The 27934-nt window shown below is 39.2% G+C and overlaps 2 protein-coding genes across 2 annotated transcripts in view; both read left to right on the top strand.

Annotated features, from left to right (window-relative positions):
• The window catches only part of rassf3 (Ras association domain family member 3), a 32985-nt gene extending 23123 nt beyond the window's left edge, over positions 1–9862 (top strand). Inside the window, exons 2-6 of the mRNA XM_063501287.1 lie at positions 1894–2001; positions 3398–3556; positions 3804–3891; positions 7161–7276; positions 8061–9862. Of these exons, the coding sequence (XP_063357357.1) occupies positions 1894–2001; positions 3398–3556; positions 3804–3891; positions 7161–7276; positions 8061–8210 (621 nt within the window). The 3' untranslated portion in view covers positions 8211–9862. The remainder of the gene's footprint in view (positions 1–1893; positions 2002–3397; positions 3557–3803; positions 3892–7160; positions 7277–8060) is intronic.
• Positions 9863–14937: 5075 nt separating this feature from the next.
• zgc:194209 (uncharacterized protein LOC570908 homolog) lies at positions 14938–27372 on the top strand. The gene is made up of 9 exons (XM_063460601.2): positions 14938–14997; positions 18817–18906; positions 19328–19449; positions 19538–19639; positions 21695–21847; positions 21926–22041; positions 23162–23322; positions 23463–23658; positions 25898–27372. The coding sequence occupies exons 2-9, from the start codon at positions 18818–18820 to the stop codon at positions 26105–26107; spliced, it is 1149 nt and encodes a 382-aa protein (XP_063316671.2). The 5' UTR covers positions 14938–14997; position 18817; the 3' UTR covers positions 26108–27372.
• Positions 27373–27934: the final 562 nt, after the last annotated feature.

Genomic DNA, 27934 nt, shown 5'->3' on the forward strand with positions numbered 1-27934 from the left:
TTTCCTGAAATGTTTAAGGAAACATTTAAACCTTCCTCATAGTCATTTATAACTCCAAAACATCAGTATTCAGGTTTAAAGTTGGTAACAGCTGTTATTTGAGCTACATATATGGATATGAATCACTTTCTTACCTCTGAAAAGCAGCCATGTGTCTTCAGAGGCTTCTAGAAACCATTTTATTTGGCTCTGAGGTCAACATCCCTGACTTTACAACCCATTATGTAACGTATTTGTTTCATGTGACCTGAATTACAGTTTTACACACGTAGCCTGCAGTTACATATAATGCATTCTCATTTAAGATTCATTAAAAGGGTTTGGATGTGTATGTTTGTGTTCTCATTTTGGTTCTTTTTGTCTTTATTGTGAACATTTCCTATCAGCTGATCTAAGTTTCGACCTTCCCCACCCTCTGGCCTCCCCCTATCTTCTTCTAGGGTTATTTATAAAACCACAGTGCTGATGTGTGATCTGCGACTCTCACTGTGAGGTCTGTTGTGTGGCTGACTTGTCAAACATACATGCCACACACATCACAGGCTGTTTGAATCGGTTATGCATGCTCTTCAAGTCCACGTGGCCTCCGGTCAGTCAGACGAGACGTCTCTCTCCTTAAAAACACACTTTTTTTTGTGCCGCTTATGTTATATTTTCAAATGCGATTCTCATGAAGTGTTAGCTCTTTCCTTCAGGATGTTTTAGTCTAAAATTAGGAGTCAGTCGCTTATCATGAGACCTACACTGATGTAAAAAGGTGTTTTTGTCATGTACTCACCCTCCAGTTAGAGCTGTTAGTTAAAAAAAATAAAAAAGCAGACACTTGACACCTGTTCCTGTTTATATTCACAGGAAGGTATATTTTGACAAAATATATTCATGACAAATATAAGTGGGGATTATATTTTGTCTCTTGCAGAGCACTTATACCAACAAACATGATCTTAATAAGTTTACTCTTCTCAAGCTGATGTGAGGGGGCTGGGCCACACGGAAACCCCCTTAATACTCGATGGTGTTATTGTGATGATGTATTGTAAATACGCTTATACTCCTTGCTGGCTTTTTTTCCTTCTGACTTCTTGTTATTGATAAAAATCAAATGGTAAAGAAGCAGCCACTTCCTGTCCTCTTTTTACTTAATTTATTGAATTTAATTAATTTTTTTTTCTGTAATAAAAAAAAAAAAGCTGGCTTGTTGCACGTATAAAACTGGTCTAAATATGATTGGGTTTAATACTATTAAATACCTTTATTTATTCATTTATCCATCCATTTTCTGCCTGGGAACACCGGATAACCAGATTATATCATCAAAATTTAATAAGCATAGTATAAAAATCAGATGATAGAGGTTAAAAAAAATGCTTGATTTAATTTATGTTAGCATGACTTATTTGTTAGAATCCTTTTTTTTTTTTTTTTTTTTTTGCATGATGAGAAAAATATGAATCTCTACACATTTCAAGCTGTCGGGGTGCTCGTTGCTTTCCTTAATGAACTTAAACAGAAAGGAGGATTGTGCAGAAGCAGAGCTTCTTCTTGGCAGCTCTACACTCACCCTGAGCTGAACACCTTGGAGCTCTGGTTATCTGTTTTAAGGCTTGTTTATAAAGAGATCTTTTTGGTTTTAAAGTTGTCTCACCCACTTGAAACTAACAAGAGATACAGTACATTATGTCAGAGTAATGTGCACAGCTTTGTAGTATTGCCGTGTATCATCCAAATCAAGAACCAGCGTTCTTGATTTGGATTAGAAAGAATTATTCCTTCACTCGTTTTTGTGTCCCACCGCTGTCGTCTAAACAGAGGATGTATTGTTTTAATAATCCTGGCTGGTTTGTGACTTATCATGTCGCGTTTCCTTTCCTTCTTTGTCCCTTTTCTTCTAAGGATGTGGAGAAGGAGAGAGAGTTGCGGACAGAGTTCAGCAAAGAGGAGATCTGGCAGAGAATCGAGCAGTACAACTTGCTAACCAAAGACCACCTTAAAATGACGCTGGTGAGTGTAATATGCACACACGGACACACACCCATGCAAACACACCTTTTAAAAGAAAAAACCCATCAACTTAATGGTTCCACTCTCCAGACTCTTGGAGAGCTGTGCAGGCTCTAAATCTCAGATTTTGAGGTTTATAATGTTGCCGTGTTACCTCTGCCTCCCTCCTGCTCCCAGCATTCCTCAGTGCTCACATCAGAGTGATGTGATGTTATTCCTGCTATTGTTCTCGCCCCGCAGTGTTTTCATTGGCAGCGTGACAGGTGTCTGAAGTTGTCTCCACTTCAACTCAGAGTGAATTTCAGTAGAAATGAGAGATGTCAGGTGAAACTGGGGTTTTCTGGCCGTTAAAGCACCACATGAAAGAATGCAGGCGTTATTTTTAAAGGAGTAGCAGGTTACAGAGGATGTTTCCTGAGGTTTTTTTTCCCCTTAGTCATGGAAAATCATCTATTTTCAGACAAGGATTTAAGCTGACCGCACTCTTAACAGATGGGAAACGGCACATCTAAAGGCCAGTAGATTCTAGTCTGACACTCAGAGGGGAGCCCAGACATAATAACTGAGTCTGTCCACTAGAAATCACATTTTAACTGGCCAATAAAAAGTTTACATTCATTCATACATTTCAATATATGAGTTTTTAGAATATAAAGACAAAAAATGGACAAAAAAGCTGCATAGACACATAATATCAGCTTATATTGGTCACTCACTTTCCAAACTTAATATTTTATGCTGAAATGAGTCAAAACTCAAAGTGGGTGTATTCATAAGATGCTCATCATGATACTTTAACTTTCGCAGTCAGTTTGTTCCACAGTCATTATAATAATGTCTGTAAATGGGTTTCAGAGCTCACATTCAATCCTTTTTTGGGTTAAAAAAAAAAGTCTAAATGTTTATTTTCATTTATATTTTAAAAAACTGAAAACAGAGTATTTGTTACTTTTGCAGTTAAGAGATCATCAGGACAGTTTAGAGCAGATTGCACTGCATATTTGAAGGAAGGGGTGGTTTCACTATGAGAAGCCTGCATGTTTCTGTTTCAGCACACCACACCTTTTCTGTCGAATTTCTGTCTTCATTCTTTAGGATTTGTCTTTCTTGTTCATCCCTTTTTTGTCTTTTCTATCATTCCATCTTTGACGTCTACTTGTTTTTTACTTCTCTTCATACTTGGCCTCTTTGTCTACTCGTGACCTTCACACACACTCCTCCCAGCCCCATATGGAGTAATGAGATTAAGATCCTCTTCCTCCATCTGGGGCCATCTGTCCCACAGGTCACACTGGGCTTATTGGGTGAACTGGGCTCACTTGGAGAGATCATGTAGCAGCTACCATAGTGTCCTGTAGCTCTGGCCACATTAAAACATTAACTCTGTCTCTGTCAGGGTGCGGGCGGTGTGTACACGGGTTTCATCAAGGTCCAGATGGATTTGCGGAGGCCAATGACGGTGCAGGGAAGTCAGACAAGAGCCGGGGAGGCCTTCTATCTGCCCCAAGGAGTCTCCAACACCCTCCACGTCAGCTCCAAAACCACAGTCAAAGAGGTTGTTAATACACACACAAACACACACATGTGAACACACTACAGCCTGCTTAATAGGTTAATTATGATCTGATGACAGACCGGTTGAACTCGAGAGACAGACAGGGCAAAGTTTATTGATTTCACTCAGTTTTGTATGTTCTTTTTCCTTTTAAGCAATAAATTAACGACAAAGCAACACAAAAATCTTCTAGAAGAGCTGTCAGAGTAATATTGACTGAGTGTTTCTCTTTCTCACGTGTCTTCAGGTGATCGTCGGCTTGCTGAGCAAATTCACAGTTGCAGACAACCCGGCTAAATATGCCCTGTATAAGAGATACCGGCGGGAGGAGCAGGGTAAGACTGGGTGTGAGAGACGGGGTTTCATGCCACTATTGCCACGCTCGGTATGAGGTGTGTGTGTGTGTGTGTATGTGTGTGGGCTTCACCCTCATGTTGGATGCCAGAGGCTCTCCCTACTATAATAGCTCACCAGGGATACCCACACATGCAGATATAAATACAGCGCACATCCATGCTGTGAATGAGCAGCTGTTACAGGCTGTTGGGTGTCACATGATGTCTTTCAGTGAGGAGAAGACAGTTTATTAACCTTATGCATTGATTTAAAACTATAAACACAACCCGCAGATGCTTGTTTGAAGCTTGTGAGTCATTTCAAGTCAAATTTTTATAGATTTCGAGTGGGTTTTTTGTGTTTTCTCCCCCTTCTTTAAACGTTCCTGTTCTGGTTTGCATTCATGACTGGAGACGTACAGCTAATAAAAGACAGAGTCTAGACAGACGCCTGACTGCAGACGCTTGAGGACTTTTAATGAACTTGTCTGGTGTTTCAGGAGAAAAGTTAAGTGTCTGAGATTTAACTGCGGTCTGGAAATGTAGAAACATCTTCGACTTTCTGTTTCAAATTGAGACGAGACGACTCACGACGTGGTCGAGGAGAACTTGGATATGTTTCAAAGAAGAGAATATTTGAACCAAAGCTTGTAGGGATGTACAGGGTGCAGAAACGTGTCCTTCAATTGTTTTGCTTCTGTTCACCGTTTTTTAGTTCTTCGCTTTTATTTTAAGCCCTTCTGGAAGTTAGAAAGCCTTAAAATAATTGTAAATCTTCTAAACCAATAAATGCTGGTCAACATACAAATATGCAGAATTTGTTAGGAGGAGACAAAAAATGCAATTGTAAGCGACACACAGAGTCAGCCTGTTTTCATCGCTGTCGGTTAGTACTGCTTTGTCAGAAAACCGGTCTTTGTTGTGTGTGCTGTGGCATGCATTAAGGCAGAAGTGATGCTGATTGGTCACTCCTTTGAGACTTTGTTAACGAGCTGGGTTACTGGTATGCCAGTGAGGGTTTTAACCCAAACTGCAATCTTTTCCTAACCCTAACTAAGTAGTTCTAAAACACAAAGGGCCCAAAAGGAGTAGGAACCAGAGTCTTCTGGCTGTTAACCCAAGAAATTATGCCCCCAGCACTCACCAACCTCCTTACAAGGACTTTGCATCTTTGTTAAACATGAGCAATACTTTTGGAGCCAGAGGGCTAAAGGGCACCTTGCAGAAGGAACATCACAAAGTGTCACTGGGCTGAGAACACACTGATGAAGCAGGAGGTCTGTAAATGAATATACACACTACCCTGACATCCTAATTACACCGTAAGCCCTGAAAAATAGGCTTTTGTCCTCGGATGCTAAGTCAGCAAACAAACCGATGGTTTTCAGATTGAGGTTTGGAAATATGTGAATGTCAGAATAATCAAGCCTCTAGCACCTTCTACATCTTTTGCAGATGTAAATACGTTGCTGTCCCTCACTGTCTGTTCCTGTAAACTACCGCATGGTAATATGGCGCTCCCATCCTTTCATCCTTTGCCAAATCCATTTATACAGTGGCTTGCAAAAGTATTCGGCCCCCTTGAACTTTTCCACATTTTGTCACATTACAGCCACAAACATGAATCAATTTTATTGGAATTCCACGTGAAAGACCAATACAAAGTGGTGTACACGTGAGAAGTGGAACGAAAATCATACATGATTCCAAACATTTTTTACAAATAAATAACTGCAAAGTGGGGTGTGCGTAATTATTCAGCCCCCTGAGTCAATACTTTGTAGAACCACCTTTTGCTGCAATTACAGCTGCCAGTCTTTTAGGGTATGTCTCTACCAGCTTTACACATCTAGAGACTGAAATCCTTGCCCATTCTTCTTTGCAAAACAGCTCTGGCTCAGTCAGATTAGATGGACAGCGTTTGTGAACAGCAGTTTTCAGATCTTGACACAGATTCTCGATTGGATTTAGATCTGGACTTTGACTGGGCCATTCTAACACATGGATATGTTTTGTTTTAAACCATTCCATTGTTGCCCTGGCTTTATGTTTAGGGTCGTTGTCCTGCTGGAAGGTGAACTTCCGCCCCAGTCTCAAGTCTTTTGCAGACTCCAAGAGGTTTTCTACCAAGATTGCCCTGTATTTGGCTCCATCCATCTTCCCATCAACTCTGACCAGCTTCCCTGTCCAGAGCATGATGCTGCCACCACCATATTTGACAGTGGGGATGGTGTGTTCAGAGTGATGTACAGTGTTAGTTTTCCGCCACACATAGCGTTTTGCATTTCGGCCAAAAAGTTCCATTTTGGTCTCATCTGACCAGAGCACCTTCTTCCACATGTTTGCTGTGTCCCCCACATGGCTTGTGGCAAACTGCAAACAGGACTTCTTATGGTTTTCTGTTAACAATGGCTTTCTTCTTGCCACTCTTCCATAAAGGCCGACTTTGTGCAGTGCACGACTAATAGTTGTCCTATGGACAGACTCCCCCACCTGAGCTGTAGATCTCTGCAGCTCATCCAGAGTCACCATGGGCCTCTTGGCTGCATTTCTGATCAGCGCTCTCCTTGTTCGGCCTGTGAGTTTAGGTGGACGGCCTTGTCTTGGTAGGTTTACAGTTGTGCCATACTCCTTCCATTTCTGAATGATCGCTTGAACAGTGCTCCGTGGGATGTTCAAGGCTTGGGAAATCTTTTTGTAGCCTAAGCCTGCTTTAAATTTCTCAATAACTTTATCCCTGACCTGTCTGGTGTCTAAATCCAATCGAGAATCTGTGTCAAGATCTGAAAACTGCTGTTCACAAACGCTGTCCATCTAATCTGACTGAGCTGGAGCTGTTTTGCAAAGAAGAATGGGCAAGGATTTCAGTCTCTAGATGTGCAAAGCTGGTAGAGACATACCCCAAAAGACTGGCAGCTGTAATTGCAGCAAAAGGTGGTTCTACAAAGTATTGACTCAGGGGGCTGAATAATTACGCACACCCCACTTTTCAGTTATTTATTTGTAAAAAATGTTTGGAATCATGTATGATTTTCGTTCCACTTCTCACGTGTACACCACTTTGTATTGGTCTTTCACGTGGAATTCCAATAAAATTGATTCATATTTGTGGCTGTAATGTGACAAAATGTGGAAAAGTTCAAGGGAGCCGAATACTTTTGCAAGCCACTGTATGTGCACAGAGGAACAGCTGCCTGTGGTTTCATGCAGCGTGCATACTGTACAGACTAATTAAATCTGTTGTGTGTGTGTGTTTGTGTGTTTTGCAGTTTATACATGCAAGTTGGCGGATGCTGAGAAGCCGTTGTTTCTTCGCCTGGTGGCGGGACCCGACCCAGACCTGCTCAGCTTTGTCCTCAAAGAACAGCAGACGGGAGAAGTCATGGTAACACTGATTATCACCACATTTCAGCTTTATTGACATCTTCCTAGCCTCTGTGCTCTTTCGTCTCCGAGTTCAGCCATTCCCAAACGTAACGCTGCTGTGGCCCATTTCAAACTTTAAAATCTAATGCACAATTCTTTTGTGTCTTCATTTGATTTAGATCTTCTGAGGATTTACTTATTGAGGCTGACCTGCCATAAACTGTTTGATCTCGAGTATCTCCCAGCATTTGCTCTTAACGAACCTATAAGAGTTTATGATTTTTAAAAAAAGGCAGAAAATGAACAAGTACCTTTTTTTTTTTTTTTTAAATCCCCATGACTTAAATATTCAATGGCAATTTTAAGCAAAAATAACAAAAACTGGAAAACTGGCAAAGAAAGTGACTGTAAATTAATTCTGTAGTACCTTTACAGCCCAACAGGGGGCCACAGTCTCTGGCAATCACCATCCTAGTCTTTTTTCCCCCGTTCCTTTTAAATCTTTTACTTTCATTTATCATTGTACATTATTGTTATCATTCTATATTCAAACCTAGCAGCTGAAATTTTTAAAAAATTAATTGTTTTCCTAGTGAAACTTCTACGACAAACCTTTTAAAAAAACATGTTTTTAAAAAGTAGTAAAGGTGCCATTGTTGTTATCCCAAGATGGATGCTACGCATAAAAAGAGAAATAACCACTCCTACTATACTATCAAGCATCATCCATAGACAAATACTTTATCAATTAAAAAGGAAAAAACAGAACTGAGCGAAGTTTTCTTGCTTGCTTTTCTCCTCAGTGGGATGCCTTCTCCATCCCTGAGCTGAAAAACTTCCTGCGGATCCTCGAAAAGGAGGAACAGGAGCAGAGGGACGCAGTAATTCGCCGCTATGAAACCTACCGGCAGAGACTGCAGGAGGCACTGCTGGAGGTCAGGGGGACTTCTTAAGAGGATATAACCTCCTTGAAAAAGGACTACTGCCCCCTAGAGGGACGAAGGGGATGTTTCGTTTTGTTTTTCATTTTTAATCTCCTGGTGTACATTTTGATGGAGGGAGGGATGTGAACACAGAATCAGGAGAGAGGCTCCAGCACCTGGAAGAAGGGATAATAAAGGATGACAAGAGGACAGAAAAAAGAGACTGCAAATAAAAAAAGACGAACAGACAGAATTTTGGTTGCTGGATTCAAGATTCCAAACTGCTTCCCGCTCGGCTCCGTCTGCCTGCAAACACCAAAGATTCACTCACTGTGCCATATCCGTTCATCCTCTTCACTGTTCGCCATCCATCCCTCTCTCTTTCATCTTCTTCTCTCACTCTGTCCTGCTGTCACATAATTTATGCAGTTCATCCTTTTTGTTTCCCTCACCTTTTTATCCTTTGAACTTGTGAAAGACTCAAGGCCATATGTTGAATTATTTTTATTTAATTTGTTTGTTTTAAAGGTCTGTACATATTTTTTTTCTTAATTTATATGGGTGAAGCTTTTTATTGTTTATTGTTTTTCTTTTTAAAACAAAGTCTTATTTTTGTTTTATTGTAGAGGCGGAGCAACAATCTGCTTGTTGACACAGATGCTGAGAATAGTTTTTTCAGACTTCAACAGGACACAGAAAATCCAAGCATCAGAGCATGAAAGACCATTTAAAAAAATGATCAGCTGGAAGCTCTAAACAGGCCCAGAGGCTGGAGTTGCATATATATGATAATAGTTTGGGATAAATTGGAGAGGAACTGGAAAGTCTGAAGTTTGGAAATATGTGTGAAGTGATAAAATGGATATGTATGGAGTCTGAAGTGTACCAGAAAAATGACAGATTTACTTTTTTTTTTAAATATTTGCAAGCAACACTTCAGTTACTTAATTTTAGAAACTGCTATAGGCTTTCTATTTTTTAAATAACATCTTTATTCTATTGGCAGGATCATTTTTATTTACTGTGCAAACTTTTATGAAAATAACTGCACTTTTCTAGTGATGTTTACACCATGAGAAAACTTTAAACTTGGACAAGCTGATTCTAAAAGGTGTTGATATATCATAAAATGGAGTTATTTTAACCCATAGTAGTTGTCAAATGTAAAAGTAAATACTGATTCCAATAATAATAGCTCTAATTACAAAGAATGAAAATGGATTGGAGTTCTTCTGGATTTATACGTTCCAAAAACATGTCCAATCAAAATATATGAATCTGAGAAGAAATTCATATTATATTCGTTATCCATTTATATGGAATTTAATTATCTGTTTATATTTTTTGGCACATTTAGGACTCCATAAAAGCCAGCCTGAGATTGTTTGCATGAAAGAAAGGAGAAATGAAAGGTGATGTGACGGAAAACAGCTGCAGGAACTCTAGAGAGATTTTTAATAGGAAGAGTAAAAGAACGGAGTCTTAACTGGAACTTAACAGGAAGTAGTTTAGTTTTGGGTGCGGTTTGTAAAAAAACAAAACAAAAACGCTGTTTGTTTTTTCATGTGAAGTGAAGATGAACTGGTGGGATCTGAAGCCTTTGTGTTTTTTCCACCACCAGCAGAGTTTGGTGAAGCAAGAGCTGAATAGACTGAAGCAAACTGCTTGAACTTTGACACCCCCCCCCCCCCCCCCCCCCCCCCCCCCCCATGTGGTCAGAGGAAGGAGTGTGGAGATTTGACAGGTTTCTGGAAGTTGACTGAGCGGTTCAGAGGAAGTAGAAAAGAAACACTGGATGCAGGAAAGACAAAAACTAGGGGAAGATAAATGGCACGAGGAGCTAATACATGGGAAAGACTGTCATACAAGCAATGTGACTGTGGCCTTGAGGACAGTGATGGGGGTTTCCTCCAACCGCAAGTCACTTTGATTAACTACTTGTTCACTTTTTGCATTATGTGAGCTCCTCGAATCCATGAGTGCAAGAAAAGGAGGTCTGTGAGTGCTGATAGCTGCTGAGACCAGGGAGGAAAAACAGCGGCATTGTGTGCGTTTCAACCCGTCTGTCAGCAGGCATTCATTTAAAACGCAACTTTTTGATACGCTTATCTTGAACTAAAATGTGCAGCCTTGACCTCATAAACCTCTCCTAAGGATAAAATAAGAGTGGGACACAAATCAAGGCACGCAGGACTGTAGTAAACATGAAGGTTTAAAGGCAGAAAAACTAAAGAAATGCATCAGAGTGCAAAAGAAGGCTCAAAGAGAAAAGGGTTTTCTTAAGAAAAGGCCTTAAAAACCTTTGATATATATGAAATATTTTTTGTGGTGATGTAATTTATCATTTAAAAGTCAAAGAGGCTTTTTCTTGTTTGCTTGGAATATTCTTTTTTTTTGGGGGATGGGGGGTAATTTTAAAGAAAACGGTCAATAATCTGGACAAGTCAAAACATTAATGTTCATTGCATTTTATCTTTATATGTTGCAAAATGCTCTTTGCTATTTGAACTGCAGGTACTAAATGATGTCAAACTGAGGGTGCTGCAGGGCGTTTCTGTAGGAGACTGTTGCCATCTAGTGGTCAAACACGCCAACTGTTCTCTTGCTTCTGTGTCAAACTTGATTTATCTTATAGAGTTATTTTGTTTTTATTTTTGTTATAACCAAAGATATTTTTTGTGTTGTTGCCTGGAGCAAAACATCTATTAGGGGCCTCATCCCACCAGAGGGAAAAACAGACAGTATATATAGTTTAGAGGTTTTATTTAAAGGGGTTTTAACCCCAGTTTCTTCTACTATCAAACACTGGGTTAATTTTATGGAAGCAAAAAAGGGCCTTTAGAATTTAAATGAATTAATTTTATATATAATCTCTGGGTTATCATGGGCAAGAGTCCAGCATTATAAACTTTAACACGCAAGGTTTAAAAGAGAAGTCGGCCAACTGGAATATGTTAGAAAATGTTGGATTATGGGAATTGTAGCATCTATTGATTTGGAGCATTTCTTGGTAAAAGTTGGAACACCCTGACCCTTTTCTTCTCAGAATATCAGCAGTTTTTTTTTATTCCTTTTTTAGTGTCTTGTAGAAATTCCCAACTTTTATGTAATTTCCAAAGAGCAAACTCATTTAATAACTTAATGGTTACATGTAAATACAAGAAATTTAAACTTGGAGGTCTTTTTAAATGCTTAATTTTCAGTATGTCATTTGAAAACTTTGAGTATATAATTTTAATTATTGATGGTTTTACTTTTTCAAGGTTAACAAATTCAGAAAACTCAAAAACAAAATACAATTATTTTGGCCCTCTTTTGCTTCCATACTTTATAGTTGAAAGTGATGCGAAAGTCTGAATGGAAACAGTAACTGAATCTTGAAGCCATGTTGTTGTTTTTTGTGTATCTCATAAACAACTCTAGCTGTTAAAACACATCATCCCAGACTAGTTGTATCAAATTTAATTTTTGGGGCACTTTAACTTTGAATTCAGGGAAAACGGGTTTTTAAAATTTTATTTTTTCTCCTGTGTACCGCGATCACACGCTCTACTTTATCTTAACATCTAACACACTATAATCTTATTATTCTTTTTCTGTTTTAGCTGATGAAAGTATAGTGTGGCAGAAGTCGACGATTGTGAGGTCATTTAATAAGTTTTGGTCTCAGTGAGCTTCCGTAGGATTTTGCTCAGAGTTGGCTGTGAAATATTTTGCTTACTGTAAACAATCCTGGGCTGTTCAACATTAAAAGCATGCGTTATTTTAGATAAAACAGCAGTCGGACAGCATCTGGAAAATAGTTTTCAGATGCCGTTTACCTGCTGCTGATAGAAATTAGGATTTCTGAGGAATTATGTCATGGAAAGCTTTTTGGGCCAGTAGTGTTCATGTATGAAGATCAGATATAATACCTTGTTTGTATTCAGAGATGTTGTTTTTAAGGCTGTTCAAACATACCTAGAGTCTGATAGCGTGCAAACCATTGGCTCCTTAGTCTTAATTGAAATATTCTTATACTTTCTGTCATTTTACACTATTTAAACCTGTTTTCCTTGTTAGCGTATGTTTTATTTCTTTAGATGTTGCTGAATTTTTGACTATTGTTCTGATTGTTAGGCTAATTTGGATTAATTCTTTATAAAAACATCACAAAATCATCTTTTCAAGCCTGTCGAATGTTAATATTTTTACGCTTCCTGCGTATTTAAGAGCTTTCAGCCTTCCCTCTGCTTTTCTTTGAAACTAGCTTCACATTTTCACTTTTAGTATTTTTTGTCCCCAAACTGGATATAAATTAGTGTATTATGTAGGATAATATAGTGTAAAATGACAGCTCAGAAAACATTCACGAACTTTACATGTAAGAATATGTATTACTTCATTGTTTTAAATCTTTAAATCTTGTTCTTTAAAAAAAACAAAAAAACAAAAACATCTTCCCAAAGTAGCTTTTTTTAGAGCATTGAAGCTTTTAGTCTTTTACTCTTAAAAGTGTTCAAAAATATCTTTTTTGATCATGTGTTGGGATTGAAAGCTCCTGAAAAGCCACTAAATGATCGTTGGGGTTGATGGTTGGTTTTTTTTGTTTTGTTTTTTTAACTAAACTAAATTCATTCACAAGCTTAATTTTCTGAGCAGTTTTGAAGCTTCTCTTCTCAGATTTGTGCACTCGGGTCTCTGGTTTGAACATCCACAAACTGTTGTGTTAAATGCCAAAGATCTGTGTTGTGGAAGCTCTTCCTGATTTTTCCCAGTGATGCTGTTTTTGTTGTTGTTGTTCACCCAGACTCACTATAGAGAAGCGATACACCTTTTCAGGTTTATGATGAGCTTGAAAACACAAAGCTAACTCTGTTGTTCTACACTTGAGTTCAAAAAAATTAAAAGGGTTTTCTGGGTAAAAGTTTCAGATCTGAGCTGCAGTTGGAGCTCGGTCTGAAATGTCCCGATCTCTGTGCCTTTGTACAGTTCAACAGCTGCAGGCAAACCTGAAGGAGAGGCTGAAGGTCTCATCGTGTTCTCTCTCCGTAGGCTGAGGCGGGTTTATTTTTGTAGGTGATTTCAATCGTTACCAAATGTGGCCTTTCCTCACGGCAAGGCGGGCTTCATCTATTAAAGGTGAAATTATAAAAGAAACTTAAAGGGTTGTGTGTTTTTTGTCTTCTGTTTCAGTTGTTTACTCATTATTTTACTCAGTTTTACCAAGAATGTGAACCCATTTCTTTTGAATTATCTGAGCGTACCTACTTGCTCTTCAAATGGTCTCACTTCAGACTTTTTATTTACAAATAAGCAATGTTGTTCAGGACTGTGGAAAAGTATTTGTCCACTTCCTGATTTCTTAGGGTTTTTTTTTTTTTGGTTTTTTTTTTTTTTTGCATATTTGTCACACTTAAATGTTTCAGATCATCAAACGAATTTTAATATTAAACAAAGCTTAACTAAGGAGCTTGAACAGCTCCATTTGTCTCATCAGTCGACAGAATATTTTCCCAAAAGGATCCCCCAAGGTGTTATTTGATAAATGTGATATTAGCCTTTGTGTTCCTTTTGGCCAGCAGTGGCTTTCTCCTTGGACTCTCCCATGGATACCATTTTTGCCCAGTCTCTTTTTTAAAATTTTTTTTATTGTTGAATCATGAACTCTGACCTTAACCGAGACAGGTTAAGGCCTGCAGTTCTTTAAATGTTGTTCTAAGTTCTTTTGTGACCTCCTGAATGAGTCATCGCTGGGCTGTTGGAGTAATTTAGGAAAGCCGGTCATTCTGGAAAAGTTCACCACTGTTCCAAGTTTTCTCCATTTGTGGAAAACAGCTCTTTGGTTTACTGGAGTCCCAAAGCCTTAGAATTTGGTGTGATGTGTTGCTTTTTGAGATCATTTAGCGTACTTGAATTTGTCTCACAAGATCTATTTAAGTGATTGCTTGATTCAACAGGTCTGGTAGTAATCAGATGGTGAAATTGAATTTAGCTTTCCAAAAAAATGTGATTAATCACAGTTAATTCATGATTTAACAAAAAGGGGCAATTACTTTTTCATATATGCTGGTTTGGATAACTTTTTTCCCTTAATAAATGAAATGATGATTTTTTTTTTTTTTGATAATCCAGAACATGCAAATGTGACAAATATGCAAAGGCTAAGTTATCAGGTAGGGGGCAAATACCTTTTCAAATAGTACCTTTTTACTCGTGGACAGAGAAGACTCGGCCAACAGTGCTCTGTTTAATAATCTATTTATCTTTAATCTGGACCAATATGGGATTATCTGTGGTTACCAGAGGTATCTGCCGTGTTTTAACAGTTCAGAGATGGGTTGTTTTCACGAGTACTTTCTGGCAGCAATGCAGCAGCTCCTCCTTTCGTCCTCTGTTTGACCCCAACTCAAATAACCTCACATAAATGTGGGAGTCCCTCTTTCGAACGCTCAACCTCGTGTATGAAGTTGTCAGGAAAAATACGGGAGTAACGTCAATACCACTTTCAAAATAAAAACTGAGCAAGAGCGATATATTTTGTAAATCAATCCATTTTTGGAAAAATATCCTTAATCAAAATTTTATACTAACTTAAATGACGTTAAAATCTTTGACGGTAAATTTTGGGGTTTGTAATTCTTTGCACTGAATTTCTGTTAAGCAAAGACATAAATAGGTTCCAAAACAATCGCCGATGAGGCTTTTATTTTTGATGGTCCAAACCGGATAAGCTCCTGTACATTCCGGTCGTCTTGACGTTACCGCTTCGCCTGTGCTTGATACGGAGGCTTTGATCCAGCAGACGGAGTCGCCGCGCGCTCAGAACTTCAGTCGTGTAAGTTTGATACTTCGTTTCATTTTTAGCTCGCGCTCATTTAAAACAGTCACTAATCCACCGAACGCGAGCTTAAAGTGACCGTTCTCTGTGAGCCCTGTGCCAGATTGCGCTTAAAAATGTGTAAATTAATTGAATCTGCTCTATTTTAAGAGAATAACAACTTGGAAAAAAACGAGTCCAATCAATTTGTTGGACTTACTAGGCTCTGGACTACATTTCGGCTTCGATTACACACTTATAAAAGGTTTTTATTTCCAGTGATTCATGTTATCAAACGCACGCACGACCAGCAAGTGGGAATGTTCTCTTTGCGCTCTACAAACCTCCCGTCAAACATCTGTGGCTATACGTTTACCTGCTTTATCCTAAAAGATTGAAAGCGAGTTAAAGACTTTTTTATGACTCACTAAGAAAAAAAACTTCTCGGGTGTAGCAAGTTTGATTGTAATGGTTTTCAGTTGATCGTGAGCTTCCACTGGGCAGAACAAATGGTCTGAATACATAATACACGGTGGTGAAAGCTGAACCTTAACGCACCGTTGCAACCAGATAATGCTTCATTACCTAAGGATACAACATGGGTGACAAACATGCGGTCCCAGAAACATGCTGTTATGTTATGTTATGTTATCTGGCATTTTTTAAGGGAGTAAGAAGACCCTGTCTTGCACTCAGGCATATTTTCTTTAGGTGAACAACTAAAGAATGTACCTTTTTACACTTAAAGGCACTTACTGTGAATTCATATGATTAAAAATAAGCAGTCTTACAGAATTAACTAAAGCAATCAACAGTGTCCAAAACATCTATATATTGTGTTGAAGAGAAATCAACAGAAGTCCAACTAGGGCCAGGCTGTACTTTTGTGTAATACCAGTTTGTACCAGAAGGTGGTGCAGTGAGTCAGCGTAAACTTTATGTTAAAGGCAATTTTTTATTTTACAATAGCGGCCTCGTGAAAATTGAAGCCTACCAAATAAAGGAATATCTAAAATAAGATGGGGAAAGTTTGTTTCATTTATGTGTGCGTTTTAAATACAGTTTTTCTACAGTGGTTTTTACTGATTGAGATGGGCTGATGAATTTAAAACGAGTTTGACACTGTTGATCTAGAATCTGTGCTAGCTCAAGCTTTCTGCATGTCAACCTGTCCTCGGAGCACAGCAGTCACCTTGCTAAGCTGATTAATTAATCATTTTTATGTGCTGCATTCAGGGACCACTGTTCTCCTTATCACCAGGACTAAACCCTTTTGTGAATTAGTAAACTACTCAGACATGATTCTGTTACTTTACCAACTAACAAATACCAGCAAAAAAGAAATAACAATATATATATATATATATATATATATATATATATATAATGGGAAATAATTGTAACAAACTCATTTTAACAGAGTCTCCTGACTTTTATTTATTGATACGGGGCAGGAGAATGTGCAGAACAAGTTGTTATTTAGCCTCTAAATTTAAGGAGGTTAGCTGGAAATCCAGCAATCTGTTGCACAACTGTTCCCCAGAGCTCACTCTTTGGGATTTCTCTCATTCCTACAAAGCTGTCACAACTGCAAAATGTCACATTTCTTCCACTTGACACGCAAATGCCACATCTGAGTTTCTGACTGATTAACATCACCTGATGTGAGGAAACAAGAAAAACCTCCACAGTGTTTCCTTTATGTTCAAACGAATCAGAGGAGCTTGATGTAATCAACACGAAGCCAAAGTACACTCTGAGCACTCATTAACTGCAGGTCCTGTAGCGTAACCATAGAATGTGTTACCAAAGGCAGCTTGTTGTGCTTTATATTTGAGCTGATATGTGCATCTTGTCCAGTCGATATTGAGCAGGAAGTGACATTCAGTGAGTGTCTGGAGGCTCGACGCCAAGGAAGTTTTAAGCTTTGCAGTTTTCCTGAATACTGGTGAACTTTTGTGTGCCAGGTTGTAAATTTTTCTGAAATAGCTTGAAGAAGAAATGGTTTTGTTTATTTAAAAAAAGTCACTGAATTGTCAGTTTAAGACAATTAATCAGATTTATTTTATTTTTCTTTACTTTATTCTAAATAGCTTGTAGTTTTATAATACACAGGGGGAAACATGGCCATAAAATCAAAATAGGCTCTTTTTTTCTTAAATTAGTGAATATTCTCAGTTTAAACATTTGATTTGTTTTCTGTGTGCTGTCATCGAAAAAGGGGGATGCACATTTCTGGATTGAATGCTGTGTTACTAGTGTTGTGCTATAATGCAGCTGCAGCTTCCTGTAAGTTGCAAACATGGATAGAAATCATCATCAGAAATACAATTATCACACATTTTGTAGAAAAATCGTGATGGAATTTTAGCTGCATGAATGCTACACAAATAAAGTTTTTAGTTAACTTATTCTAAATCTCCTTGTGGATGTTAACATTTCTACTGTGACTTATGCTCAAAATTATCTACACATGCAAAATGTCTCGTTATAGGGGGATTTTAATCATGTACAGGGTGGGCCATTTATATGGATACACCGTAATAAAATGGGAATAGTTGGTGATATTAAAGTCCTGTTTGTGGCACATTAGTATATGTGAGGGGGCAAACTCCTCAAGATGGGTGGTGACCATGGTGGCCATTTAGAAGGGTGCCATTTGTGAGTAGCTAATATCCGCCGAAGGGATGTTCGACTAATGCCACTCTCCAGTGACATGCGGCGAGTGCTACGCTGTGGGCTCTTGCTGAATGAAGCTAGGACAGCCACTGATGTTTCTTCATTAGTGACAGTTTTCTTGCGTCCACATTTTGGCAAATCCAACACTGAACCAGTTTCACGAAACTTAGCAAGCAGTTTGCTAACTGTAGCATGGGAGATGGGTGGTCTCGTAGGGTGTCTTGCATTGAAATCTGCTGCAATGACCCGGTTACTGCGTTCACCAGATATCAACACAATTTCGATCCGCTCCTCACGTGTTAACCTCTTCGACATGTCAATGGCTGTGAACAAAGAGAAACTTGTAAATAACTCATGAAAGAATAAAGTTACGTTGAAACCAAGCACACCATTGTTTTTCATGTGACATTACCAATAAGTTTGATGTGTCACATGGCCCTCTTCCTATTGAAAAAACAAAAGTTGTATCCAAGATGGCCGACTTCTAAATGGCCACCTTGGTCACCACCCATCTTGAGGAGTTTGCCCCCTCACATATACTAATGTGCCACAAACAGGACTTTAATATCACCAACCATTCCCATTTTATTACGGTGTATCCATATAAATGGCCCACCCTGTATATCTCATCTGTGTCCATGAACCTGCCTGAAAGCATGAAATGTCCTAATAGTGGACGACCTCTATTTTTTCCCCTCTCCTGGCTCCTTCATGGTTAATGAATCTGTCAGAGCAGATGAGGAGGAGGAGGAGCGTGTGTGGAGCTGCTGACTGAAGTCACAACATTGTTTGTGGTGGAGATAACCATGTTCATGGTGTTAGAATGAATGTTTTTAAGAACACGAGTCATGATTTGGCATTAAAAGGTCACTGCTGGAAAAACGTGTTATCATGCTGGAACTCCCCGAAATTCACATCTGTAGGCATCCAAAGTTCATAGTAACTGTCTCCCCTTTATGGATACTTCTTTTTTTTTAAGTTAAAAGTTAAAGTACATTTAAAACAATTCAGCTCTGTGGTCAATAGACCAGTGAAAAACAACAAAATGTCAAAGGGTGGCAGAAATATTTGGTACTGTTGCCACAAATAGTTTGCAGCTGTGTTATGACTTCATGAATTTTGTAGTAACCAGTGCTTTTTCTTTCCTGTCTCGCTCAGAATGGGAAGGCGATCTCTGTTAGTGGCTCTCCTGGCTGTAGCTGTTGGAGTTTACCTGCTGCCGTCTCCCATCGACCCCAAACCACACGTGTAAGTATTCACACTTTCAGCTGGAGTCCCTCCAATGTGACTGCGGAGCGCTTCAGGCCCGCAAACATGGTTATAGTGGAAAGTGCAGCAGATACAGTTAACAGCCTTTTAAAAGCGGATACAAGAACCAAACTGCTGTTTTACAAGCAAAGTTAAACCACTGGATCAGATGTGTATAAGGAGAAGAGTTTAAGGGCAGACCAGTCAAAGTCAGATTGCATTTTTATGTTTTAATTCAATCAAAAATGCTTTTTGCCTTTGTATATATAGAAAGTAGCTTTCATAAAACAGTGTATTTACATTTTTCCTTTCATTTAATGTTCAGAAACTATTATAATAGCTCATAACACAAAGTTCATCTAGCTCTGTGCTGCTGTTCAGTTTTCCTGAAGGTATTGTTACCCACGGTTTGTTTCCCCAGACTGAAGGGGCCACCTCCGGCTCTGGAGGGGCCGCTGGCTGTCAACACCCGTCTGCAGAAGGGTCGCAGGCTGTTCACTGGGAAACTACGTGGACCAGAATCCTTCACTGCCGATGAGCATGGTGAGAGAGTTTGTTTTCCCCCTTCTCTCTTATTCCTGTGTGAAGACATCTAAGTGCAAGCTACATATTGATGGAGTGTGTGTTTCAGGTAATGTGTACACGGGCACAGTGGACGGGAAGCTGTGGAGAATCGGTCCTGACGACAGCCTGACCTTCATCACTCACATGGGACAAAATCTACCAGAATGCGGTTGGTGTTTGGCAGGGATGACTGCTTCCTTCCTCACTTTCCTCCTAACTTTTTGTGGTCTTCATAACTTTACTGTGTAGCTGTTGTAATCTGTGACATTATTGATTGATTGATATTGATATACCTTTATTAGTCCCACAAGGGGAAATTTCATGTTAAGGCTGCCGACCTATTGCACGCAATGGCGGCGCCATCTTACATGGGGAACATCACATGGGGAAGACAGGTCAGAGAGGTATAACAATGGAAAATGCACCACATGAGGAAAGATAAGGAGAAAAAAATAACTCCCCCCAGACTGAGCTCCAATAGGGAGATCAGTTTGAGAACAGAAAAAAAAAACACCTCTGCACATAGCACATGAAAAAAAACTCTTAATACACCAAAGAAACACATGACAAGCAACAGGGGTGGGTAAAGGGTGAGAGACAGTCGATGTAGACAGTACATCCGGGCCTGCAGCCTATGCGCTGGTCTCCTTGATCCACCGTCGGCATCGGAAGGGAATAAGCGTCGAAGGCGTTTGGAGGGGGAGGGGGGATGAGTGTACATCAGCATGTGTATATATGTCTGTGTGCGTGTGTGTGTGTATATGTCCAGAGTTCAGCTGAGACAGTGTCCTTCGCCCTGCCAGGCTAAGTAAACAGTCTTCCAGCCAACCCAGGTGGCCTTGCATAGAATGGGAAGAACAGTCTAAACACAGTCGTTATCAGGGAGTTGTTGTTCAGCTCCAGCCTTGAGACCGCAGCTGGCGCCAAAGGGGTATCCGAATGAAGTGATGGTGGTTTTTACTTTATTGCGAACAACTCATATGAATTTCAAAGCTGTTCTAACAGTCCGACACTGGTCTCTCAATCTCCCGTTGGAGAGCCGTGAGCTTCTCCATGATGTTATCAGACTTAAGCTCCGTGATGTTGTCATTCTTGTGCTCAAAGAGCTGATTCTGAGAACTCACGACCGCAGTGCGCTTCTCCAAGATGTGATCCAATTTGCGCTCAGAGGTGTTATTCTGAGCGAGCCCCTCCAGATGTAATCCAGTTTGCACTCAGAGGTCTTATTCTGAGTATTCACAGCAGCCGTGAGCTTCTCCAAGATCTCATCCATGCTGCACTCAATGAGCCCATTTCGAGAAACTCACGCCTCGTCCCATCGTTTCAATCCCAGCGGGCAGCCTTGTGGGGGTTTGAACAGCCGGTTCCGCTTCCTTAATTCTTCGATAAGCCAGGGCCAAGCCAGCTCCGATCAGCAAGAACCCTGTTATCATGGTTTCGAATAGGTAGATATCTTCAGCACTCAGGCTCACCCGAGCCCAGACTTCTCGTTGAGAAAGGGGTGTAATTGCATTCAGCGACCAGTTGGTCAAATCCATAATTCTCTTTTAGGTTTTAGAGAACAGACTGTGAGAGAGTGTTCCAGGAAAAAGTAATACAAAAAACAAGAGACTAAACAAAGGACACAAGAGGCTAAGCAGGGAAGCTAAGGGAGAGGAGAGGAGGAGAGGAGAAAAAGTGTGACCGCCTTCGTCAAGAGCAAGAGCTGTCCTTCGAATCAGCAGTTCATCTTTTTTAAATAGTATGAAGATAAAAGCTGGCATTTAATAGCTGACTTCACATGACTTTTAAAGTTAAATTTTAACTTTGAGTATCAGAGGGCTAATAGGAGCTCTTATGTCTAAGGGGACAGTCAAAGTAGCTCAGTGCTTCATTTGGTTAGAAGAAAATTGGATGATAATGAACTTTGGCAGTTAACAAGGATTCATTTACCTGAGTGGAAATAACCCAAACCAGATGACTCGCTGCATTTAGCTACAACAACACTGGGAAAAATGTAATTTGCAGCACACATGAAACCTGAATATTTAAGGTGATGCATTTAATTATTCAGTAAACCTTTATTTATAATTTGAGGTTTATTTTTTTTTCACAATTTGCTCTGAGTATTTAAAAGCACATATGAGACTAATGGAAATCTTTAAGTCGATTTTTGGATGTCGAAAAGACACAAAAATGAACAACACTGAATGTTTTCACAGCACCACATGTTGTGTGTCTGCAGGTAGCAGTACAGACTATGAACCTGTGTGCGGTCGCCCTCATGGCATCCGTTTGGATCGTCACGGTCAGCTGATCGTTGCTGACTCTTACTTTGGGCTGCACAGCGTGGATCCCAAAACCGGAGAAAAGACTTTACTCCTGGCTAATTCAGAGGGTACAGAGTGTGCTAGTTGTGCTCCACATGCTGTATGAATCCCTTTAAGACCAGTAAAGTCATTCTGTTTGTCCTCAGGAGCTGATGGCGTTCCCTTTGCCTTTTTAAACGGGCTTGAGATTTCCTCCCAAACTGGAATCATCTATTTCACGGACTCCTCCAGTCGCTGGGGACGCAGGCACGTCAAACTGGAGGTGAGGAGGAGGTCTGGGCTTTAAAATAATAATCCAAACACAACTTTTACTGTAGATTTGCACAAAGAAGATTTGGAAAAAAAGGTGGGCAGCAGCTCTGGTCTTCTAATAGATCGCAAAAAGGACTGCTGATGCAAGCAAGCGCCATTGAGGATTGTTTTTTTTTTTCTTCAGAGTTGCTTAGTAACCACAGCACTCAAAAACACAAGAGGACACTTAAGCTAGTTCTTTGTCTCTGTCCATCTGCCCAATTTGCCAAAAAAAGGAACCAACAAGAGTCCATTCAGTCCTGCTGGTGAGGCTTCAGGAAGCACTTTAAAATCTGATTAACCTCTCACAGTAAAGATGTAAATTAGAAATATGATTTCCTGGTTCACCGTGGCAGTCGACTGCCTGAGGGATGACCATGTTTTATTTTATGTGGAGTTTGGGTGGTAGATAGTGAGAACCCTTTTAACATAAGGTGGAACCTTTACTGTTCAAGACAGAGCTGATGTATTCTCTAGTGAGCATTATTACGGTCATTAAATGTCACTCTCTGGATAAGGGAGTTATAACACAACCAGAATCCAACCTCTCTGTGCAATCTTGCCCTCAGGAAATGTAATAAAATAATGTAACAAAACCATTTTTCTAAATGTTTTTCATAAGCCAAGCAAGAAAACCACAACAATCAGATGGCCCCTATGAGCAAGTACTTGGCAACAGTGGGAAGGAAAAACTCACTTTTAACAGGAAGTAACGTCCAGCAGAACAAGGCTCAGGAGGGCCGGCCATCTGTCATGACTGGTTGAGAGCAGAGGGAGATAGCTTCAAGTAGTAAGAAATTAATAAATGAAGATAAAAGTAAATGTATCTCAGATAAGCTACGATTTGTTCAAATAAGCTAACTGAAGTGAAACAGGCAAAGAAACAAATGTAGTTTTTTGTGTATTTTAGGTGGTGATTCAACAAAACAGAGCGATGATAAAATGAGCAGCATGAGTTTATGTAAACTAAAGAGATAAACAGGAGCTTTATATAAATGGCGTTTGGATACATTAAATACAAAGCTGTACAAAATCAGGCTAAAACAAGCTGTGCTAAACCGTTCAAACCGAACAATTCTGATTTTTTTCAGGTGATCGAGCTGAACAGCCTTGGCCGTCTTCTCTCCTACAATCCCCAGTCAGGAAGTGTAACTGTGCTTCTGGACTCTCTCTACATGCCGAACGGCATCGTCCTGTCACCTGACGAAGACTTCCTGCTACTGGCGGAAACCAGCATTGGACGTATACTGAGGTTTGGATTGATTAGAGGATATTATACAAAGTTGCATTCATTTTCTGGAGGCCTAAACTAAGCTTTCCCCTTAAAATGATCTTTTTTCCCCCAAAAGGAAGAAAAAATCAAATCAAGAAAAATGTTTTGTTGTATATCAGGTATTGGTTAAAAGGCCCGAAATCTGGTACCAAGGAGGTCATCATGGACAACATGATTGGTTATCCTGACAACATCCGCCTCAGTGACCATGGTACATTCCTGGTTGGCATAACAACGCCTCGCTTTCGGAAGTTCATGCCACCTTTTCTGGATATGATTGCTCCGTACCCAGTGGTCAAACGCTTTCTTGCCAAGGTCAGTGAGTTTTGATTATGAGGATAATGAGCTGATGGGTGATAAGAAAAAAAAAATGTGAGTCAAACCTTAACTTGTGTGATTATTGGCAACTAAACAGGATCTGCTTTAGTTTTAAAACAGCCTGTAAGATCTCAGATAAGTGCTGATTTCATTCAGGTTTTTGTTTTGATAGCTGCAACTCAGTCCAATTAAATTAAGATTATTTAAATTTAATAATAAAGGTAAATGGCCTGTATTTGTATAACGCTTTACTTAGTCCCTATGGACCCCAAAGTGCTTTACACTACATTCAGTCATCCACACATTCACACACTGGTGATGGTAAGCTACATTGTAGCCACAGCTGCCCTGGGGCGCACTGACAGAGGCGAGGCTGCTGGACACTGGCGCCACCGGGCCCTCTGACCACCACCAGTAGGCAATGGGTGAAGTGTCTTGCCCAAGGACACAACGACCGAGACTGTCGGAGCCGGGGCTCGAACCAGCAACCTTCCGATTACAAGACGAACTGCCAACTAGTGTCAATAAAAGATGTAAATACACAGAAAAAAAGTCTGTAGTTTCTGCAAATAAGCAACCAGTTAAAATATTGTTTGGCTGGAATTGCAAAATGACTTCAGTTCCCCAAAGCAACAATAAAATTTGAAATTAGTGATGTTGGATTGAGTTGAGTATTTAAAAGATCTGTTGTAAACCTGGCCAAAAATGCCGATGATAAAAACAAAGCTATTAAAAAAAAAAGTTGTTAGTTGACTAATAGGGATAAATATTGATCAGCTTAAACTATCACCTGAAAATTTTAGTTTAGTAAAGTATTAATCACTTAAATGTTTATTTTTTGTTGTAAAGTAACAAATATGCTGTTAGTAACTGGGACATCTTTGTAACATTTTATAGTTTATTGAAAAGCTCAATGCAGATTAATTAATAATGAAAGGTTTTAGCTGCTTCCCAACTTAAGTTCAGAGGTTCTGTTGAGAAGCAGTGTAGTTTCATCTATTTTCCCATAATGCGTCTGGTCTCTGTGATTCTCAGTTATTTATAGTGTGGTCAAGCTTTGTTGCTGACTGCATGGTGACGAGACTGTGTGAAATCTAACAGGACAGGGTCAGGACCTTTTTAGCTGGACACACACAGACACTAAATACACTGCTCCGACACACACGGACACACTTGAATGAATTCATCCCAGGACACACATCTGAACTGTTGGTGAACTGCTTCAAGGGTGAAAATTAAATCAAAGAAATGGCAACAAAAGACATGGTTCAGTTCAGACACGGTTTGATCTCCCAGGAAAATAAAAACTCGCTGCAAAAAGGAAGTTTATAAGATTTTAACACAGTGGACATTGATACCAAACTCCTGACGCCACCACTTTCATGTCTCAATTTTAGTCTGAATGAAAGAAAACACTGACACGTCTTTGTCTAATGTTGTTTCCTGCCACTCCCTGCAGCCTGACACCATCTCCAGTTATAGTTCCACATTTATGCAAAGCTAAGTCAAACAAAGACATTACTCCATGCAAAGATCTTAAAAAAAAAGGGCACAGGAAGTATTAATGTCTTTCTTTTTTTTCTCCCCTCCCTAATCATCATTTTGTGTCCTGTGTTGTTAGTAGCTGTAAGCCTTTGATCTGGTCTTTAAGTAAAGACAAAATGCAGTTTCTAAATTAAGGTGTTTGTTATTAAGGGGGGGGGGGGGGGCTATGTGGCTCTGTGTGGAAGTGATTGCGTTATAAAAAATATTATAGCAGCTTTCGTCCATATAGGTAGTACGAAGAAGGAAATTATCAGGGGGGCATAACAAGAAGTGGAAGACTGTAAACATGTATAGTATTATTATTTATTATTTAATTATTTATTTATTTCAAGTGAACAAGAAAACTCTTTAAGTCATTCTTTATGTCGTGTGTCTTTCATTATTAGCAACTCATTAGGTTGATTATTGTAAATTCATAGATTTTTGTAGTCTGTAAGATGCACAGAAAGAGTCCAAATTGATGTCTTGAAATTGCTAATAGCAGTACTCCATTAAAGTTTTCTTTGTCTACTGTCATATGTAATAAAGTAAAGCAGGAAACTGGCACATTTAAAAGCCTTGAAATGTCCTGTCCTGGCCATTGTTACCAGATTTTAGCTGTACATTATGAGTTAAGGCTATGTTGCTAAGTGCTAAAGTTATTTCACACTTTAGCACTAATAGTAAACATTCAATGCGTTTGTGTTTCCAGGTGGTTCCCCTGAACTGGTATAACATTCTGCTGCCACGCTACGCTCTGGTCCTGGAGCTGGGATTGGATGGCGAACTCATAGGAACGCTTCATGACCCAGAGGGCCGCCTCACGTGGGCCATCAGCGACGTCTTCCAGCACCGAGGGAGAACCTACCTGGGCAGCACCGACCTGCCGTTCCTTCCCATCTTGGAAGGCTGGGATAGCTGATGATGACATATAATGACTCTTTTCCTTTTATGTGGATGCAGGGTTCTTCACATTCACATTAGGACAACCACTAGTGTTTCCAGAGCAGTAAACTAAGAAAATATGATAACCTGAAGACATTTTAAGACGAATTTTTTCCTCTAAAGACACGTAGTGTCCAAAAAACAGAGGGCTACGGATGAATGAATCCCTGAAATACTGCTCAGTTTAAAGAAAGAACGATAATAATTACACTCCCTGTTAAAAGTGAGTTTATCCTTCCCACTGTTGCCAAGTATTTGCTCATAGGGGCCATCTGATTGTGTTTTTCTTGCAAATATTTTAGGGTGTTTACCTTACAATATAAAGTACCTTGAGGCAACTGTTGTTCTTATTTGGTGTTATATAAAAATAATGTAACTAAATAATTAAAATTATGTTTGACTTATGTTCATATCTGACCATTGTAGGTTAGAAACGATGTAGTTGGGGAATGGGATTACTGAGCAGATTAAAGTAAGCTTTAATCTTTTTACTCAACAATCAAAAGCAGAGAAAGTGTCTTTTTCTAGACGTGAAATCAGATTAGAAACCTGCGATGAACAGGGGATAAATATATCCTCACGTAAATAGCTTACGAGTTGTTTTTACACTGCAGGAGAAAAACTGGAACACAACTATAGAGACACCTGGTGGCTTTCCAACCATCACTGACTTTAATATCATCACTCGTTAACCCTAGAACACTAATTTCAGGTGATTTTCACCCATCCAGTTATTAAATAGGTGGCAATTTCCAAGAGAATTCATTTGGTAAACAAAAACTTTTATCGTCAGCTGATCAAAAAATGAAATTATTTTGTTTCTTTTCACTGTCCCGGGCTTACATGTCCCAGGAATGTATGGACCAAAGAACAAGTTCCCAGTTCTATTTTTATTATTTTTAGTAACCATTCCCTAATTTTTCACTAATTTAAGGGTACAGGGTCCCCGCATACCTTTTTTTTTTCTTTTTATGAGACTTATAGGGGGTAGTAAAAGAAGAGTACTTCAATTTGCCATATATTGTTGTACTTTAATATATGTTGATGGGAAGTATTTTTTGTCGGGTATATTGGGTGATAGTGTTACTGTCCATTAGGTTTGGTTCACCATTACTGCTGAGACACGGTCCTGAATTGTCAAATTTCGCTAACTTTTCTTTCTACAGAATTTGAAATGAACCTAATAAATGTGAATTTTGGACTGTCTTAAAAAACTTGGATGTTTACTGTTAATATCATGTTGAAACGTTAGTCTTTTAAATAAAACTTTTACATTATTTAACATTCCATTGTGACTCAATCCTTGGATTCTAATTTTTTTTTAAATACATTTTTAAACCATAAATCTTTGGATTTTGGACGTTGTTAGTTTTTTGTAACGAATTTGAAAATGACCGAAATTTTCCATCCAAATATAACTTGTATTTTATTTTGTATTGCATTTTGTGTGCAAATTTACTGACACTGGAGATTCTTGCAAACAACGTCACGAAAAGAGGTAAGAACAAAATAGCTGTACATTAAATCCCAAAATGTTTAAATGAAGTTAATCCCTGCGAGCCAAAAGCTTGGGCTTTACACAGCTCTAAATGCTGTTTCGGACAGTTTTTTCTATTCTTGGCTCTGTATGATGTCACTAACAATGTTATTTCTGGTAACATGCAGGATCAAAGCTAATGCTATTAACTGCAGTGATTGAATGACAGTAGGATTGAGGCAGGTCAGAAATGTAATTTAATAAATATTTCAGGCAGAGTGGGACACTTTGGGACCTTTTTAAAGTGAAATACTGAAGCAGAATGTG

The sequence above is a fragment of the Pelmatolapia mariae genome, linkage group LG17 (genome assembly GCF_036321145.2).
Source record: "Pelmatolapia mariae isolate MD_Pm_ZW linkage group LG17, Pm_UMD_F_2, whole genome shotgun sequence".
NCBI lineage: Eukaryota > Metazoa > Chordata > Actinopteri > Cichliformes > Cichlidae > Pelmatolapia > Pelmatolapia mariae.

Coding starts and splice junctions, on each gene's coding strand:
- zgc:194209 (XM_063460601.2), top strand. CDS start 18,818: ATGGGAAGGCGATCTCTGTTAGTGGCTCTCCTGGCTGTAGCTGTTGGA. Junction 19,450..19,537: donor CTTCACTGCCGATGAGCATG/GTGAGAGAGTTT, acceptor TGTGTGTTTCAG/GTAATGTGTACACGGGCACA. Junction 21,848..21,925: donor ACTCCTGGCTAATTCAGAGG/GTACAGAGTGTG, acceptor GTTTGTCCTCAG/GAGCTGATGGCGTTCCCTTT.